Genomic DNA, 19964 nt, shown 5'->3' with positions numbered 1-19964 from the left:
CATTAGTCCAAACCAGAATGCAGGCTTTAGTTTTTAAGATTGAAAAAAAGGTACCGTTTACCCAAGTTACTGGGTTGGCAAAGTGCATTTGCCATTGTCAAAGTCTGCTTGAGGCTAAGCAGTGTTAGATATGCAAGGCAAAAAAAAAACGCATTTAAAATGGGAAAGCCAAGCTAGTTTCTCATCCATATGTATTGAAGTCCCATTTTATATTCGAGGGTTAGAAATTGCATTCTCACATGCCAGTTTGAGCAGATACGGTTCAAGTTTATGGGCATCTTGCCATTGCGTTAACCTCGCCCACCATGCATAGCTATTGTATCGACAGCTTTAAAAGGACGCCTTATTTTCAATGCATATTGGATTAGTCTAGTGCTCTGGGTCATGGAGCCACCTTAAGGGGGCTATACCATTTCACGAATGTGCTGGCTGAAGTTACCCGCGAGAATTACACCACAAGCAGCTTAATTTCATGAAACTTTATTTGTAACCACAATAACGAATTATTGGGAATGCACATGGTCACGTCAGATACCAAAAACCACGGGAAACATCACTATGCAAACACACAAGGCAATTTATTAAGTGCAACACAAAGACTAAGGCAATTAAATGCACATCACTGGTCCTGGTCAGTAAGGCAAAGATGTATTAGATGTAAGATTGCAATACTGGTCTAGAATATCCAATTCCTCGTTTGGCACATGCATAGACCCCCCCACCCCTCTCCAAAAAATAAGCACAATTTAGGTAGGAATGCTCAGGCTCTTTTTTACATTAAAGATGTCACATTTTCACCACGACTTCATTTAGATCCTTTACGCGGGATATGTTAAGAGTACAAAATCCAAGGCAATCCAAATGTTAAGAAAAGCCAGTTTTTGCACCATTACTGGCAAAGGCTACCTGGGCGACAAACGTGTCTCTACGGGGCAGCAGAGAAATGCACCACCAGGCAAAAAGGTGGGGGGGGGGGGGTTCCTCTACCTCCAAGTCTCAGCACCAAGGGAATTTCACATTGTTAGATTGGTGCACTTTAAGGTCGTGGGCTGCTAATGCCACATTTGAGATGAAGTGCATCATAAAGCTTCAATACAATATTTTGGTTGAAATTGATATTTTTAGAAACAGGTTCAGGATTACAAGTGCAATGTATTATATAAAACATGTCTGCATCTTGGGGGGTTAAACACATCCTATAAACATGAAATGCATCAACAACAACTAGTCTTACATCTACAGGTCAAGGAGAAAGCAAGCCATTGAGCAAATACTGTAAACAATCCCAAACACTACTCCTATGCCTTTTTCACAAACACTGGTAGTCTGACAACCTGCATTTTTCACAGAGGCATAAATTTGGTCCACATCAGGGACAAATGAAGGGGGGCATGGGGGAGTGCGAGAGGAAAAAACCAACCCACTCTGCACATGATGCAGCGCCTTATTTATCCTCAAGCTCTTCTTCCTTCTTAGATTCAGCCTCCTTTGCATCATCTTTCTTGGCCCCTTCCTTTTTGGTATCATTCTTCTTGGATCCATCTTTCTTGGACCCTTCCTTCTTGGACCCATCCTTCTTGGACCCATCTTTCTTGGAATCCTCCTTCTTGGAGCCATCTTTCTTGGGCTCTTCCTTCTCAGGCTCCTCCTCTGGTTCATCCTTCTCTGGCACCAAAATAACTTTCCCAATGTTCTTGCGCTCATGCATTTGCCTCATCGCATCACCCACCTGCAGGGAAGCAGTTGCATGCAGGGTTATGCATAAAGTAGGTTTCAAAAGGGAAACTGAAGGTTGTTACGGTGCCAACTAACCCACTAGTTAAATAAATTTGGAGTTTAACTCGAGTACCGTCAAAATGCATGGAATAAAACTCACATTTTAAAAAGGTTTCAGAAAATAAAAGAAATCCCCAGCAAAAGGATTTTTGGTCAATTACTTGGGCACTTTAAAAAAATTGCAGTTACCTCTACAATGGCTGGAATGACAAAGCACTATCCTTTACCTACAATCAGTAAGCCACGTTAGATAAAAGGCGGTTCAACTATTAGCTATTGAAACATTGAGGGGTCAAATATCAAGCTGCTTCACAATTGGACGCGTTTCCTGTTGGCTAAGAATTGTTTCAAGCAAGATTCGATGTCAATTACCTTGCAGCCACAAGATAAGTTGGAGACTTTAGGTGTCGGACATTCCCATGCAAAGTTATACAAAAATGGCATCACAGCAGCCATGTTGCATTCGGATTGTTTTTCTGGTAGCCAATTGGAATGTAACGATTCATGACCTAGCAAACTGATATGCCCCTCATTGTTTTTTTGCCCAAATACAAGCCACGTTTTTTGCACCATGTAGCCGTACGCAACTGCGTAGTGGATCCAAAATAAATCTGACCTTCTCAAAAGCCCAAGTAGAGTCGATGCGTGGTTTGATGTGACCCTGGCGGTAAAGGTCAAGAAGACTGTTCACCACCGAGCGCACCAATTCCACTTCCTCATCCAGGTAGCCCAGGTGGTAACCGCTCACTGCACGGTTTGAGCGCAGTAATTGCATCGCGCTGACGTTGAAGGAGCGTAGCCAGTTCTTGGCCAGAGAAAAGACGCTTGTCTTTTCGCCAGTAGAAAAATTTGCTGCACCTGGGGATTGGGTGGTTAAGGGAATGTTAAGCATCTTTAAAACAGTTGCGAAATTAAAGTTGTAACAAGCCTGCACAGCTGCAATAAGCTTTGCATGCACACCAATAAAGTGTTTAAAGTTGAACAATGACAAAAGCACATTGCAACAACCCACGTAAAATTGGGAAGGTGGACAAAACAGCAGGAACATTACCACTGGGTGTAAGTCTTACTTTGGAAAGTGTGTGTTGTTTCCGGTATAGGCAAGCAAATACCACAGGACTAGGAAGCCACTTGACAAGTTGGAAAAGGCCATAAACGAATATACCAATTTTCAAACTGATTAAATAGTGGTATAAACACTTAAGAATATTTTAGCTAGCTACTAGAAGTGCAACTAGTTTATCATCCTGCAAGCAAAGCTATAAAATTGGGTTTAATAAAAACGCACGTCAGTAAAAGCAAAGTTGGTGAGTAAACATTGCAATAAAATGTATTCAGGTTAAATAGGTTATCAAATAGCATGTCACTTGCTACATTCCAACGTTACAATATCAAAACTGGGATGTTTTTAATCCGTTGGGGGTGACCGAATTGTAAATTATTGTTTAACCAAACCAGTTTGAAAACAAGTGGTGGAATAATTTCAGGAAGGCCATTAAATAACCCAAACATAAAAACTTTGCTTCATGAGCCAGAGGAGGAAGCAAGGCCGGAATTGCCGGGGTGGCATCAGACCAAAAAAAGTTGGAGCGGCCATTTGGCAAGCTTGTCAGTTCAACCTCACGCTTCCTGTTTGTGCATGGTCTGGGCCCCATAGGAAGGCAACGAGTGGAACGTTTGTCGAATGGTTATTCAACTCACAGCCAATGCATTTTAGGCAAGCCAACGTTCTGCTAAAGGCAGCACTCAATGGTTAACTTCAAAAACACTACCAAGCCACACATTCCAGTGAGGATTCCTTACCATAAATCACCATCTTGCCCATAGGCTTCAGCAGGTTATAATTCTTGGCGTTGTCACTTCCTCCCAGCGGATCCAGTACAATATCAACGCCTTTAAAAAAGGATGTCAAAATTAGGCGTCATGAACATGCTCAAGTTGTCAACACCGATAAAAAATAAACTGCACTGGCGCACAAGGCAAATTTGGGAAGGACCATGATGAAGTTAGCTTACCTTTTGGTGAAATTTTGCGAACTTCAACAACATAGTCGAGGGAGCGATAATCAATTGGGTGCGTGACACCCTGCTCTCTGATAATGTCGTGCTTGCAAGCTGAAGCGGTTCCAAAGAGTGTCACGTTGGGAACAGTCTTGCAAAGCTGGGTGGCTGCAATGCCAACACCACCTACCATGGAGATAAAAAGGCAGAGGTTGAGATGAAGTGCCATTTCAAAAAGGAAAACCTTACATGCAAGGGAGTTATAGCAATATATTCTACATCTAAAAATAATCTCAAGTGTTGCAATTGGATGCACCAGTTTCAAAGGTTAGGCCTTGAACTTGTGCATACTTTGCTTAAATACAAAGGCCATTAGAAGTTAAATATAATGCAGACTAATGAGAACTGGACTTTTAATGCATTCTTTAAATTAAAATACCAATGTTATAAAATGGCAAACGCTTGTTAACTAGCTTTGGTCCACCAGGAAAAAAAAAACTCAAGATGTAAAGGAGTTCCTAGCCTCTCATGTTGAAGAGTAAACAACCTTCATGACCAAAACAGCATGGAGAAGTTTTCATAAAGCAGTTTGTTTCATTATAAAAGCTGTGTAAAGGACCCATTTCGAAAAGCAAGAAATAGTGATAAGTCCAATTGCAATCTTAATTTTAGAACTTTCGTGACAGCAGGAATTATTATTTGTTTCTTTCGGTTAAGTCACGTCTAAAGATAACCTCCCCTAACCCTCCTCCCTCTCTCTGCCTCCGCCCCCCCCTCTGTCTATTTAAGGCCACCACACAGAGACGATCACCCCTGTTACCTGTGTTGCTCTCGCTATGTATCTTGGTGATATCTGTCTGCTAATATGTCTGTCTATAGTTTTCTGGTTAGATTTTATGTCGCTATTTCATTATACCTGATGATGATTGCTTGTGTTGCAATCGAAACGTCGTATTCTATTATTTAATTTAATATTTTATCTTTAGACGTGACTTAACCGAAAGAAACAAATAATAAGTCAAATTGCACCACAGGGCTTTAAACTCAAAACTGCACAGGTCACCGAATTAATATTAAGGCAAGGAAGCCAATAATTTCAGAAATGCTTAAAATTATGGTCCCATATCAGGGCCATTACTTGTAGCCACAAATTAGGGCCAACCTAAACGATAAAAACACTTGTTACATCAATGCAGCTCATTAAGTCACCACTTGAAACATTTGGCTTCAGTAAAAAACCGCAGCTCAAATATGCCAACTGGATTTCGTTTCAGTTAATCCATGTAACAATGAAAGGATTGAAAGATTAGGATCTTCACACCACAGGTAGAGATTAGCATTAGATACATAATTTATAAACCTGACGGCATATGTAAATCAGTGTTATACTTTAGGGCAATGAAGTACAAATTTGGGAATAGACTACAAATGAATAAATTTCGATTTAAAGCTTTCGTGACTGCAGGGATTCATCTTCTTGGTTCTTTCGGTAAAGTCACGTAGAAGGGAAGTAATAAAATAATAAAAATAAGAAGAGCGCCTATTAAGGCGCTCTTCCACCTCCAACCCAGCTTATATATAAACTCCTAGCTTGGTAGTGTCGCATTCTTCACCTGAAGACGGCCGCTTGCGTTGTAGCCGAAACGTCGTGAGAATTATTTTATTATGTTTTATTTTTATTATTTTATTACTTCCCTTCACCGAAAGAACCAAGAAAACAAATGAATAATTTTAAAAGAATCATGGGGAAGCCAGCATCCATTACATGCGCACTTACCATTTAAAATGCATCCAAATGGATGTCCATTATCCAGTACTAAATGCTATTTTCCACGTTTGTTTGACCACAACAGCAATTGTCAGGCTCTATACACTTAAATGCAACGTTGCTTTTTGTAAGATGTGCAATTAGACCAGCAGAGATGTAAAGGTGAAAACGCATATGGCTTTTATCTACTATGCGTTTTATGGGAACAGTAACCACCGTGCTAAAGGCACGCTCCACTGGCCCAACAGCACTTCAAAAACCCCACAACCTCAGCCAAGATAATCCAAAATTGCCTCTGCATTTGAAGCCTTTGCACCATGGAGTCAATCGTTCAGTTTAGCACACGACCAGTCCATTCAAAAAAGCAGTTCACCACTATTGTACAATACCTGCAGCCATGTGGAGGAGTACACTCTTGCCCTCTCTCAAGTTGGCAAAATCAAAGAGCATCATGTATGCTGTTATGTAGTTGACAGGAATTGCCGCTCCCTCTTCAAAGCTCATTTCATCTGGCATGATAAAGGTCTTGGTAGCTGCCACACAAACAAGGCTCTGCCATAGCCCACCACGGTTCACCACCAACACACGGTCTCCCACCTGTAAAAAAACAGGTTAAAAGTGGCACGTGAAAATTTAACAAAACTGCACATAATCACCTTTAACAAATAAGTACACCTAGCCTAAAATGGCAACCGCAATAAGGCATTGCACCCAGCTGTACACAATGCACACCGCATGGATGTATTTTCTGGACTCGCATCTTGGCAATGTTCAACATTGCATGTCGATTTATAAAAAAAAAGGGCCCTTTAAAAAAAAGTGACGTTGAGGGAACTTTGCGTTTCAATCCCCCCCCCTAATAGGGTTGCTGCAAGCTTGCAAATATTAGCATCAAGTTCCTGATAAAAACAAATTCACCACCAATTACACAGCATTAAACATCACCGTTTAAAAAAAATAAAATTCTAAAACAATCTAGTCACGACATTAAAACGGTAATAGAATAGTAACCCCATCCCCCCCCTAAATAAACCTAGGGTTGGATGTATGGCACTTTAAAAATATGAAGCATGGACAATATTATCAAAGCACCACCACACGGCAGACAATGGGAGAAGAGGCCGTGCTGCAACAGAGCACATGAGCAGCCCACACCCCCCAGCGTGCCACGCCCGAGTAGCCCCCCTCCCCCCCATCACGCATTCTCTGCACGACGCATACATTTTTTTTTAAACCCATTTTTTGTAACGGTCATTTTTTTTCAAATGCATATTGGGTCAATGTTGTTGCGAATACAAAGATACGCGTGCTAAATTAACTGAAAATGTTACGGCTAAAAAAAAAGGCATTTAGATTGACAATTTTTTATTAACTGGGGGTTTTCGGCAGACGAGCCACAGAGACATTCTGCAGCCACGCCATGCCTTTAAGCGGGCCTCAGACGTGAGGACATGGATTTAAAATAAAAAGTCCTGGATTAAAATAGGTATATTTAAAATATGGTCGTGCAAAGGCACGCGTACATTGTGCGATGCTATTAAAAAAAACACGCAATTCCGAAGCTCAACCTTCAAATGCAATTATGAAATGCATTGCAATAGGCTGCTTAATTTCTGAAAGCCTCGATAAAAAATTAAGTCTAGCCGACCGTTAGGAATGATTCCCTGGCAAAAAAAAAAAAGCCCTTACCTGGTGATAAAGGCCTGGGTGCTGTAACAAAAATGGACTGACCACCTCATTTAAACGCAACTGGTGGCGGTGTAGGACAGTCTCAGGGGTTACATCTCGATTGGTATACAGTATAGCTTCGTTTCGGCAATTGAAGGCATTATGGAACGGCTGGTGGTCACGTTTATCCAGACTTGCTAGTTCGTATACAAAATGCAAGGGCAAATTAGGTAGACATGCCACAATGAAAACGATGGATATCTACCCAATTACGCAGAGACACCCATTATACCGCCAGTAAAATCGCATCCATTTCCTCGGCCCTGACCATACGGACAAAGTTGACCAATTACCAGCATCAAGCCATGGCCCTCCACCAAGGTTCACCCTGCCCCTAATCTTAAAAAAAAACACATACAAGAGGCCTCCCCCTGCGTTGCACGTCCCACTGCGGTACGCAAAAAAAAAATCGGTCCAATAAATCCGCCACACCTTTACCCACAACGACAATCCCACCACGAAGCTACTACAGGGCCCACATCCACACCACAAAAACCACCACACAAACACAACTCACGTTTCGGTCTTCGACCCCTTCGCCCACGGCGTCGATCTCCCCAGCGCACTCCATGCCAAGCACGACTGGCGGCTTCTTGGGAAGGCAGTCGTAGAGGCCCTGGCGAGCCATGAGCTCGGCGAAGTTGAGGCCACACGCGTGGACCCGAATTCTCACCTCCCCGGCCGCGGGCACCATGGCCCCCGTGCGCCGCTCCACCCTCAGCTTGTCGTAGCCGCCGAAACCCGTCAGCACCACGGCTTTGTACTGCTCCCCGGGCTGCGCATCTTCCTTGGTGGGAGTCGGCTCTTCCTTGCTGGGGGGCTGCTGCTGCTCGTCTTCTTTGCCGGGAGTCTCGTCTTGTTGAGTTTCGACCTTTTGCTCCGAAGCTTCTGGCTGTGGCTGCTGCTGTGGCTGCTGCCCCCCCGCCTCGGATTGATCACCACCAGGGGCCGTCGCCTCTTCGGCCACGGCGGGCTGATCGCCGCCTTCTGCGCTCATTATCACCGCTGCTGCTGCTGCCGCTGCCCGAAGAGAGGAATATAATCTGGGTGATTGCACAGGAGAAGCCCGCGAGTATAAAGACGTCTCCCTCCAAATGGAAGCGTGGGTTTTGGTTGTCGTTCAAAAAGTCTGGAGAGGTCCCTCGACAGTAACCGTCTGTCTGCGTGGGTTCTCTGGAGCAGCCGGAAGATTCTTCGGCGAGGAAGAAGGGAGAGCGAGCCGCGGAGAGAAACCTGAACGATCCCAGTCAGAAGCTGAGTCGAGTCGCTCTTTGCCGGTGGGCGGAGCCGCTTTTATCCGCGGGGGAAGCGGCTTGGCCCCGCCCCCATCCGGCTTGCACGCCCCGCCCCCCGCCACCCTCCCCCCCACCACCCTCCCTCGCCCCACGGCCGTAAATTACAATTCGCCTTTGGCCGGTTGACGATCACAATTACACTTCGCAATCGCCCCTCGCCGTAATGCACGTGGCCACGCACAACTTGTTACGCAATACACCGGTGACGATGATTGTCGAGGGGAGGGGGGAGGGGGGGTGGAGACCGCGCCCTCGACGCCCACTCCCATTGGCTGCTGCGGCCTCGGCGCTAATTGAGCTGCGCGGTCGCCGTGGCAACGCGCGCTGCAGCAGTAGCAGCAAGCTAATTAGCAGCAGCAGCAATGCAAGTGGAAGGAACGAGATGAAGAGGGAGGAAGATGTGATGCGATGGGAAAGAGAGATGGTGCAAGTGCAGGGGCAGCGTGGGAGAAGAAGGTTGCCAAGGGCTGAGTGCGACAAACCGCGTGGAAGCAGCAGCAGTAGCATATAATTAGCGCAGAGACGGGCGGGGTGGGTCTTGTCAGCTGATTAGCAAGGGCGATGGGGAGGGGGGGCAGGTGTCGGCCTAAGGTGTGCGGGGTGAAAAAATAATAATAAAATAATAATAATAATTCAGGTATTTCCATTTATTATTATTTTATTTTTATAATTTTTTTACCCACGTGACTTTACCGAAAAAATCTTAAGAGTATGAATGCTTGCAGTCACGAAAGCTTCAAATCTTGAAAAAAAAAGTGTGCGTGGTGATTAGTAACGCGGAATGGGGCACCATTGTTAGCAAGCAACGCCACTCAATTATCCCCCACCCCACCCCACCCCCTGCGATTACAATCGATGTCACGCATCCATAACGAATCGATTACGGATCCCGATTACGTGCGTCTCGTTCGTATTGCCAGTTTGTACGGTACTCTGTGTATGTGGCACTTATATCCTTGGTTCTTTCGGTAAAGTCACGTAGAAGGGAAACAATAAAATAATAAAAAAAGTGTAAAACAATAAAATTATCGCGTGATTTAATTGATTTATTTTCATTTATTTTTATTTTATTTTTAGTATGTTTTACCTACGTGACTTTACCGAAAGAACCAAGAATATGAATCCCTGCAGTCACGAAAGCTTCAAATCAAAATTTATGTTGGACTTCTTTCGCGCCGTACGTAGACAACCGTGCTAATCGGAGGTACAGTACTGCCTTGCTTTGTACTGTCTGTTGACGATCTCATCCATACTTGGTGTGCACTGTCCTGCCTGTGCTGTCTCTCTCTCTTTGTATTGCCCGTCTCGTTTATGCTGTTTAGTTTGGACTGTGTATCTCGCCTGTTATGTCTAACGTGTATTAGGGGCCGTCCATAAATGACGTCACGCGATTTTGAACGATTTTAGACCCCCCCCCCTATCGTCACACGGCGTCACAAAAAGTCAGACCCCCCCTCAAATATGACGTCACAAAGCTCTGCCCCCCCCCCCCCCCCAAAAAAACATGCTTCAAATCGCTTTAAACTATTGTCATTGTAGTGCGTATTTAATGTGGCGCTGCACTCTGATGTTGTAGGAGAAAACATTTATTAAAAAAGTCTATTTAATTAAGTAGCACGTGTTGTCTATATTTATTTAAAGTTGCGCTTTTTTATGTGACGTCACATTTCTCAAACTCCCTCCCCCCTCGTCACACATCGTCACAAATGTCTGACCCCCCCACCCCCCTAGGTGCGTGACGTCATTTATGGACTGCCCCTTATTCCTCTCTGTGCTGTCTCGTTTGCTGTACTGTCGACACCACGTGGCCTGTCCCGGTTGGGTCGTGCGCTTTCCCCTCTTTACGACTGTGCCTCGTTTGTTGCATTTCCATTCTTGTGACTCGTCGCATTTGCACCGTCTCGTTTGTGTTGTCTCGTTGGACATTCCCGTCATTCTCTCGTTTACTCTGCTCCGTTTACACTGGAGTCCCCCACGCTCCGTCACGAATAAATTTTGCACAGGTCGAAGATGATCAATCCCTTCGTGCACGTGTTTAATCAGTGCTCGCAATTCCGCATGGATGTTTAATTGGTATCCATTGCAGGTGTAATAGTTCGGCTGCGGCTCTAAAATTGCACATTCCCATAACTGGGCTGTCGTAATCGCGTGTGTGGTGATTTAATCGTGTCACAGAGCCACGTTGAGTTCAAGTTTGCACGGAAAATCTGCACAAATAAGGTTGCCCAGGTCTTGGCACTGTTGAGAACCGAGGAAGGGATGCAGAACCTCGTGATCTGGAAAGAGAGAAAAAAATCCATTCCACCCACTCAACAACAACAACACTCGCCGCTTCAGTGTGCATTGCACATCAACAACGCCTTCAAATGTTTTTCCTCCACCCCCACAATGACGCATTGACAGTACAGCAAGTATAGGTTCGCTGAACCGCACGTACTCGGAATAATGAATCGTCGCAAATCATCCGTAAGCAAGACCTTTGGTGGGGCTCGGGGAGAAAAAAAAATAAAGAAAGTGCTGTGATGAACACTGTACGTAACTCGATTGTTGCAATGTCACTTGTGTGTGGGCGTCAGGCCAAATGTTCGCCTCGTTCGCTCTCGCCGAGCACTTGAGACGCCCCTGCGCTGGGCAATGGAAATCTGTTGAAGTGCAGTGAGTGGTGATCTTGCAGTATTGGCTCACTGTAGCGCACACTGAAATGCTACATCTGGTCAATTTTGCTGTACGGAGTAGAGACGTGGACACTAACAACAACATCAACAAAAAGGCTCGAAGCTTTCGAGATGTGGCTGTATCGAAGAATGCTGAAAATCCCATGGACAGCCAAAACCACCAATACACAAGTTCTGCAAGATATGGGCACTGACAGGCAACTGCTGAAGACCGTCATTAGCAGGAAGTGTTACTGCCTAGGCCACATTGCCCGAAACGACCACAAATACCAGCTATTAAAGCAAATCCTGGAAGGAAAAATTGAAGGGAAAAAACGACCAGGACGGCCAAAAACGACATGGCTCAGTGACATCAAAACATGGCTACAATTAACAACAGCAGCACAAACTCTACACGCCGTGCTAGACCGGGACCAATATCATCGTGAAGTCGCACACGCCGTTAGGTAGCACTAAAGAAGAAGAGTGCAAGCCCCCCGAAGCGGATAACTTCATTTGCTGGGGTTTAAAATGAGCGGCCTCCCAAAGTTGTAACCTCCCTCTTGTAAAAAACGAAGCGGGAGGATACGCACACAAACATCCTCGCTATGTGATGATGATGATGACGACGACGATGATGATGGTGTTGTCTTGCTTGATGGACCGATTCGATTCTAGATTTGAAGCTTTCGTGACTGCAAGGAATCATCTTCTTAGGTTTTTTCGGTAAAGTCACGTAGAAAGTAAAATAAAATAAAAACAAAAATCACGACGTTTCGGAGGCAACACAAGTCTCCGTCATCAGGTGGGACCGTCACAGCCAGATTAGCTGATACAGCTAATCTGGCTGTGACGGTACAGCTAATCTGGCTGTGACGGTCCCACCTGATGACGGAGACTTGTGTTGCCTCCGAAACGTCGTGATTTTTGTTTTTATTTTATTTTACTTTCTACGTGACTTTACCGAAAAAACCTAAGAAGAGGACCGATTCGACTTGCTGCACAGGCAACTTAGTCCTGCTAGGTGGCGCTATAAACTCTACGAGCCAGATACACTGACAAAAACTGAAAGGATCCATGAGTTGTCATGGAGACGAAGGGCAAACAGCACATTAAGCCGCCCCAAAAGCGAATCCCACCTTTAACCTTGTAACCATATAACTCGAATATCCAACCGGTACTCGTCCCACCCCTTAAATACACTAACCCCATGTTGACATTCTTTCTCAACCTTAACAATCTGACAACAAACTGCACAGTCACCAGGACTGTACCAGCTATCGCACGTGACAGTCGGTTTTTTCTATTGGCTTCAAACCAGGCCACTCTTGCAAATGAGACCATCCTGATCTCGATATAAAGCTTTCGTGACTGCAGGGATTCATATTCTTGGTTCTTTTGGTAAAGCCACGTAGAAGGGAAATAATAATAAAATAATAAAAATATTAAACAATACAATTCTCACGACGATTCGACTGCAACACAAGCAATCGTCATCAGGTGTGAAAACCACAGCAAGAAAATGTGTTTCCCTTCTACGTGACTTTACCGAAAGAACCAAGAATATACATCCTGGTCTTGTTGAGTTCGGAGCTGGTTAAAAGAAAATAAACGCCCCCTAAATTGACTTGTCTCAACAGGCCTACGTGTTACAGCGATTTAAAAAAAAAGATCCACTGCTGGATGAGGACCTACCCCGCTCCGTGTGGGTCATATTTGACCATACTTCACCACCTCCCTTTAGGCACGGCTGGCTACGTACGGTCGCGAAAGAAGTCCCAACATACACAAACAATGTCACACAAACCACGCCCGGGCGGTGCCGACCCCTGTACCCCCTTTAACCTCTTGCCTCCGTCTATAACAGGGTAGCCTATTCTTAGGTTTTTCGGTAAAGTCACGTAGGTAAAACATTAAAATTAATAAAAGTAAAATAAAATAAAAAATCATGATTTTTATTTTAAAATAAAATAAAAAAATCATGATTTAAAATAAAATAAAAAATCATGATTTTTTATTTTATTTTACTTTTATTAATTTTAATGTTTTACCTACGTGACTTTACCGAAAAAACCTAATAATATGAATCCTTGCAGTCACGAAAGCTTCAAATCTAGAACAGGGTAGCCGTAGTAACCTGGGAGTAAAAGTCCGTGGGGAAAACGATGCACACAAACAAGGCCTCGTGGAGGCCACGCGTCCCCATCACTGGCTTCCTGGGATCCCGGCAGGAGGAAGGAAACGATGACAATGTGGCACCAATGGCATTCTGTCGCGGATAACGTGAGAAGTTTCCCAGCCCACACCGAAGTCTGCCTCTGAACTGGAGGCGTATGGTGGTGTGGGTGGGTGTGTGGGACGACCCGTGTCAGTGACTTGCCACGGGTTGGCTTACGCACGGTGCGACAAATACATTTCAACGTACGCACAGAGATTACACACGTAGAGAGTGGGGGGGGGAGGGTGCTGTTGAGGTGTCATCATTTACAGCACTGGACTTGCAATTCAGATCCCGCCAATTCGGTTGAAACAATGGGCACGTTTTATTTAAACAAAAAAAAACCCCATCCCAGCCTTGCGTCTACTCGGCAAAGATGAATGCGATCGCCACAATTCGTCGTTTAGTCGGTCGCGAATTGTGGGGTAAAATGCGGCCACTCCCACCTCTCGCAAAACGTCTGACCAGTGCGGAAGAGTAGACCAAACACCCCGCATAGAGAGGGTGACTCTCTAAATCGCTCTCTAGCAGGAGGCCCTCGTGTCAGCAAACTGGTGATGAAGAAAGCGATTCTAGATTTGAAGCTTCAGTGACTGCAAGGATTCACACTCTTAGGTTTTTTCGGTAAAGTCACGTAGGTAAAAAATTTAATTAAAATTAATAAAAGTAATAATAGAAATAAAATAAAATAATAAATCACGACGTTTCGGAGGCAACACAAGTCTCCGTCATCAAGGTGGGGACCGTCACAGCTAGATTTACTGTATCAAGTGAGGCAAAAAATTCCAAGATGCAAGTTCTTAAATACAAGTTAAGGGGGGTAGGAGGGGGGAGGAGCTTATTTGAGTGTGGTAGCCAATGAATGGAACGTATTGGGGGGGGGGGGCGGGGCTAAAAAGAACAACAGGTGCACATGCTGAAGGTGCACATGCTGAAGGTGCACATGCTAAAGGACACATGCTAAAGGTGCACATGCTGAAGGTGCACATGCTAAAGGTGCACATGCTGAAGGTGCACATGCTGAAGGTGCACATGCTAAAAGTGCACATGCTAAAGGTGCACATGCTAAAGGTGCACATGCTAAAAGTGCACATGCTAAAGGTGCACATGCTAAAGGTGCACATGCTGAAGGTGCACATGCTGAAGGTGCACATGCTGAAGGTGCACATGCTAAAAGTGCACATGCTAAAGGTGCACATGCTAAAAGTGCACATGCTAAAGGTGCACATGCTAAAGGTGCACATGCTAAAGGTGCACATGCTAAAGGACACATGCTAAAGGTGCACATGCTGAAGGTGCACATGCTAAAGGACACATGCTAGAAGAGAACGACACTGCGCATGTTGTTTAACCCAGTGTTGGTGACAACCCAAATACAAAAACAAGAGAGTACTGTTAAACGCTGGGGATGTTAACACTCGGTGAAGTAGAATAGTACCTGTCAAATAAGATGGTCCAAAAATGTGTAGTTAAATGTTTTTTGCATGGTTAATAACATCTTTCCAATGATTACTCAGTTTGTACCCATCATCACGGTTGAAGAGGAAGAAAGCGATATTGCTTATAACCCAACATGCTAATCTAAATTGATTTCCTTTAACATGCCACGCTATTTATTACCTTCACACTATAATACCCCATTGACACTACTTCGGCTATACCTTTGTTCTCAAAAACTTAGATAAACTCTTGCTGGTAACAACTTCTCTTCACAAGGCAGCAGACATCGCGGCTATCGCGATTTTCACCTGAAGACGGGCGCTTGTGTTGCGTTCGAAACGTCGTGATTTATTTTGTTCTGTTTCTACCCGCGTGACTTTACCGAAGGAACCAAACAGTATGGGATTCCTACAGTCACGAAAGCTTCAAATCAAGAATGATGTTAAATTTCGATTTAAAGCTTTCGTGACTGCAGGGATTCATCTTATTGGTTCTTTCGGTAAAGTCACGTAGAAGGGAAGTAATAAAATAATAAAAATAAAACATAATAAAATAATTCTCACGACGGCTGCTTGCGTTGTGGCCGAAACGTCGTGAGAATTATTTTATTATGTTTTATTTTTATTATTTTATTACTTCCCTTCTACGTGACTTTACCGAAAGAACCAAGAAGAAGAATGATGTTGACAGAGTTCGCTCCCCTCTGCAAACGCCAGAGGGAGCGCTGACCATGCTCACGAGAGGGGGCCCAGTTCGTTTGCTCCAGAAGTGGAGAATTGCTTTTCCTTCTAGATTTGAAGCTTTCGTGACTGCAAGGATTCATATTCTTAGTTTTTTTCGGTAAAGTCACGTAGGAAAAAAAATAAAATTAATAAAAGTAACGTAAAAAATAAAATAAAAATCACGACGTTTCGGAGGCAACACAAGCTTCCGTCTTCAGGTGGAACCGTCACAGCACGATAGCTGTATCAAGTGAGAGAAATTCCAAGAACACAGTATTTGTATATATACTGGTTGAGGGTGGGAGGAGCCAAGGTAGGCCCTGAATATTATTTTTGTGAGGTTCGGTGCGGCTGAAGCACGCTGCTAGGAATGAGCCTTTGTTGTGTAAACTAGTTGCGGATGATGTAAAGGTGCATGTAAAAGGGACTGAGCCTTTCTGTTATGTAGAGATGATGCGGCTGAAATCGCTGCCAGGAAATGGGTCTTTGTTGTGTAGAATGGTTGACTGAGCCTATTATTATGTAGAGGTGGTGTGGCTTAAATCGCTGGCTTTCGCGACCAATATCATCCATAATAAAGGTTTTTGGGTTAGATCGCGTAAATATATAAATGTGTCGTTACTCAGATTGTAAATGTTCTGGCTTGGCTCTCCAACACACCGATGTTGCTGTACTAGTGACGAATTGGCCACGTTCTGTTTACGTGACAAACCTTACTAGTTGGCTGTGTCGGGTGGTGGCGGGTTTTAACGACACATTTATACATTTACGTGATCTAACCCAAAAACCTCTATTATGAATCGTTTTTCCTCTAGTCCAATGTTCATAATTGCCAAACAACCGCCACCACCACCACCACCACCACCCCCACAGTTGATGGGACATAATGAGTGTAATCACGAATTCAAGTTTTGCTTCGTGTTGACGTTTACAACGTCAAGCGAGCCAAGTTATTGTTCGATTCGTGTTGACGTAACCGCTTATGGAATGTACAATGACAAAATAAAATAGAAATGTTATTTCTAGACATCTCACAGTAATAGATTCGTTGTGGACTCCTGTCACAATGTTCTTGTTTTTGCTGTGCGTCTCAGTAGCTTAAAGACAGCTGCACATTAGACGTAGCTACTGAGTTTAACTTGAACGTATCTCTAAATGGTCGCATTGCTTGCAGCGCACATGTGAAATGTTAATAGTGGCCTTTAGATTACAAACCAAATCATATCAAGGCGTATAAGCAGCCGGCTCCTATTGTTCCGGTTTTTTTTAAGGATCGTCCTTTTTTTAAGTAGCTGGTCTTTGGAAAAATCTGTACGTCTTCCCACGATATTAGTATGCATACTGCGTCAGTTGCATACTAATAATACGCAGCATCCTTCTTACCACATGTTCCAATCTATTTGCTTTTCGGAGGTGGAAACCCTGATTCTTGTCCGCATGTCTGTTGAACTTCTTTCGCACCCTACGTAGCCGACCGTGCTAATCGGAGGTGCGGTGCGAGACCAACACACCACTGAACACAGTTCTGTGTAGAAGCTTAGGGAGGATATATTTGGCGCTATCGCCCCCACGACCTGTACCCTCTAAAGGTGTAGTCGCACTGCAGATGGCTTTGCGATATTGCACGGCCCTGTTTCATAACCCCAGGATATTTCCTAAAAGATTGTAAGGTAATTGCACTGAACCGTACAATGTCATTGTATATATATGTACACTGCAGATAGATTATATCATCTGGAGGCTGAATGAGCACTTGTAGAGCACGGAATGCCAAGAACATTGACTCGTGCATAAGTAATTATTTCTTCATGTTACTGCAGTGTAATGTAGTCCGCGTGGCGCTGCGGTGAGGTTGACCCGCCATCGGAAGTTTGACCGTTCAAATCCCAGTCCGCGGAGGTAGACTCAAGTGTATCATCCATTAGAGTTGTGCACTGGGAATGTGTATTTTTTGCAATGACTCAGGGGAGTCAATTTCGTTCACTGCGACCTGCTCGACATTTGTGGAAAATGGCTTTAGAGCTCATCGGATTCCTTCAGTATAAATAAATATTCTGATACTGCATTATCCAAATTACATGACGCACTGCCCCGCTCTGCCCCCCCCCCCCCCCCATTTTTTTGTTACTTAAAAGTTGGGATAGATACATCTTATCATGAGAATACGGTATCTCTTTTGACTGCCAATCCAGTGCTAACATTCCAAATGTCTACGACGCAGGGGCAGAAGGTATCTCGATCGGTCGACCCCCGTTGACTTCCCTTTGAAATGCCACTAATGTATCGACCCCCCAAATGGAGGATACACTCAATCGACACCTGACCGGAATTTGAACTCTTCACCTTCCAATCCGCGAGCCAGCAACTCTGACCGCAGCGCCACCCGCACTCACACTCCCATCAATGACAAAAAGGGGTCATGGTTGGGCAGAGTTAGAGCTGCGTTGGTGGTGGAGTGCAGTAGTGGTGAGTCCCCCACACACACACACGTGTGTACGCTCGTTCCTTCGCAAGTGCGCTCAGCAGTCCCCTTGGACTAGCGTCGCGAAAGGGATTTCTCACAGCCGTGTGAATTCTGTTTTATTTTCTCTGCGTTTATTTAAATCCGTGGCGCGACTGCATGGAACGAAATGGATTAGGATCGCCATGGCTGTAAGCGGACACGGCAGCGGCGACATTTATCCTTGTGCACACAAGCGCTCCGTGTAATAGACATGCCATCTAAGCCTGTGTGGGATCACAGGTTTCCGAGCGAGGAGTTTAGTGCGTGAGTTCTCTCACACAAACCGCGTGGAGAGGGTGCCACACACACACACATGGGGTTATATAAATTATAGAACAGCGATCAGCAGCAGCCATGATCACTCCACTGCTGGATGAAGTGATTCCCAAGCAGTTGCCATCTCTCACTATCCGGGGATGCATCACGCCACCCGGCTACTGCGCACACGACCTCAGGCCTCTCGGACGCGTCCAATTCCATTGCACTCCGTCACTATTCGTGACCATCGGCCAGCAATCCCTTCCCTTTTGCGAAGTGACCCGCCCAGCAAGCCCACTTTTCTCGACGCTGAGAGTTACTGCTTATCTTTAAATTGCATGGCATCACCTCTCTCCATTCAGGTTAAACGTGTGACCGTTGTGCTGTTTAAGTAGGATTAGATCGTGACTCACGTCGACCATTAAACCCCATTGTATTGTTAAGCTAGGCGCTTAATAAACAACTGCAGAGGAGCATGTTAAGACACGCCAGCCATCGGCGAGTGTAATACCTTCATACGTAGCTTCGACACCGCTCCTGTGTGTTCGCTTCCCGAGTTTGTTTATACGCGTTAGCTGACAGTTCAATAAGCCTTGCGCGACACGAGACTGAAGCGTGTGTGGGGGTGGGGGTGTGTTTAATAGCAAAGTCGATCTTTTAAGTGGCATGGATAATATAATTCAGTTCCATTGATGTCTTCGGGCGTGCTTGATATCGCCCGCACATTTGACAACACTCTCTGGTAAGAGCTCATCTAATGCAGTGTAAACCAAAACATTCGGTAGATTACATTTTTCAATCTAGAATTAACGGAGCTTAGAAGAGTCAGGCGATCGATTTCATAACGCACTACCAAGTGATGAGAGCGCCGTGGCATAAGTGGACTTTGCGCTGCACCATGAACCCGGCAAATGTGAGTTCGGTTCGCGCCCACGACTAACATCAGTGACGAGTTGGTGTCCCGACCGATTCTGGACCCCTTTTTCACCAACCCCTACTTCCCAGCGTGGTGAAGTATTGCCTAACAACCCTGAATAACGAGGCCGACATAAGTCGCGAGGAGACCTCCATCCAGAAGTGGATTGACATAGGACCGAAATATATTATTATTAGTTATGAAGGCGTGGCAGAGGACGTAACAAATTATATTTAACTCACTGGCAGACGAACACTAATTTTTTATTTATTACAATGACTCTCAGGGGTTCCATCATTCAGCCCGAGCGTCAAGTATATGGAAATTATTGCGTTGAAGGGGATTTGTGTTTTTGTGAAACAACGCAATTCTATTCGGGCGGAATGCAGCTGTGACAGAATAAGTTCAGTATCAACGGCAGTGTCAATATCATCATGTAACGTGGGGTTGATTAGCACGGCTGGCTACGTACGGTGCAAAATAAGTTCATCATACATACGTGTCTTTATTCAACCGCGTTATTCTTACGGTTCGTGTCCCAGCCTGGGCCGACGCCGCCACTCCTCGTAAAGAGTAATGATCTAAATAAGACGCGGGCTTCCCCAGAACAGAGCGTTTCTACGAAGGGTCTCAATGGCCCTTTCCATCTCCGTGTGCACGGGCACAAGAGTGCTGCGTCGAATACG

At 44.7% G+C, this 19964-nt stretch overlaps 1 protein-coding gene across 1 annotated transcript; it reads right to left on the bottom strand.

Annotated features, from left to right (window-relative positions):
• Positions 1-464: 464 nt before the first annotated feature.
• Positions 465-8534, bottom strand: VAT1 (vesicle amine transport 1). Its single transcript, XM_078605834.1, has 6 exons — positions 7790-8534; positions 5934-6141; positions 3792-3962; positions 3580-3669; positions 2393-2634; positions 465-1729 (listed from the first exon to the last, which is right to left on the bottom strand). Exons 1-6 carry the CDS (start codon positions 8267-8269, stop codon positions 1445-1447), a joined length of 1476 nt encoding a protein of 491 aa, XP_078461960.1. The 5' UTR covers positions 8270-8534; the 3' UTR covers positions 465-1444.
• Between the last annotated feature and the right edge of the window lie 11430 nt (positions 8535-19964).

Source organism: Lampetra planeri, chromosome 1 (genome assembly GCF_965212315.1).
Source record: "Lampetra planeri chromosome 1, kcLamPlan1.2.h2, whole genome shotgun sequence".
Classification (NCBI taxonomy): Eukaryota; Metazoa; Chordata; class Hyperoartia; order Petromyzontiformes; family Petromyzontidae; genus Lampetra; species Lampetra planeri.
This window is presented reverse-complemented; position numbering and strand designations above follow the sequence as displayed.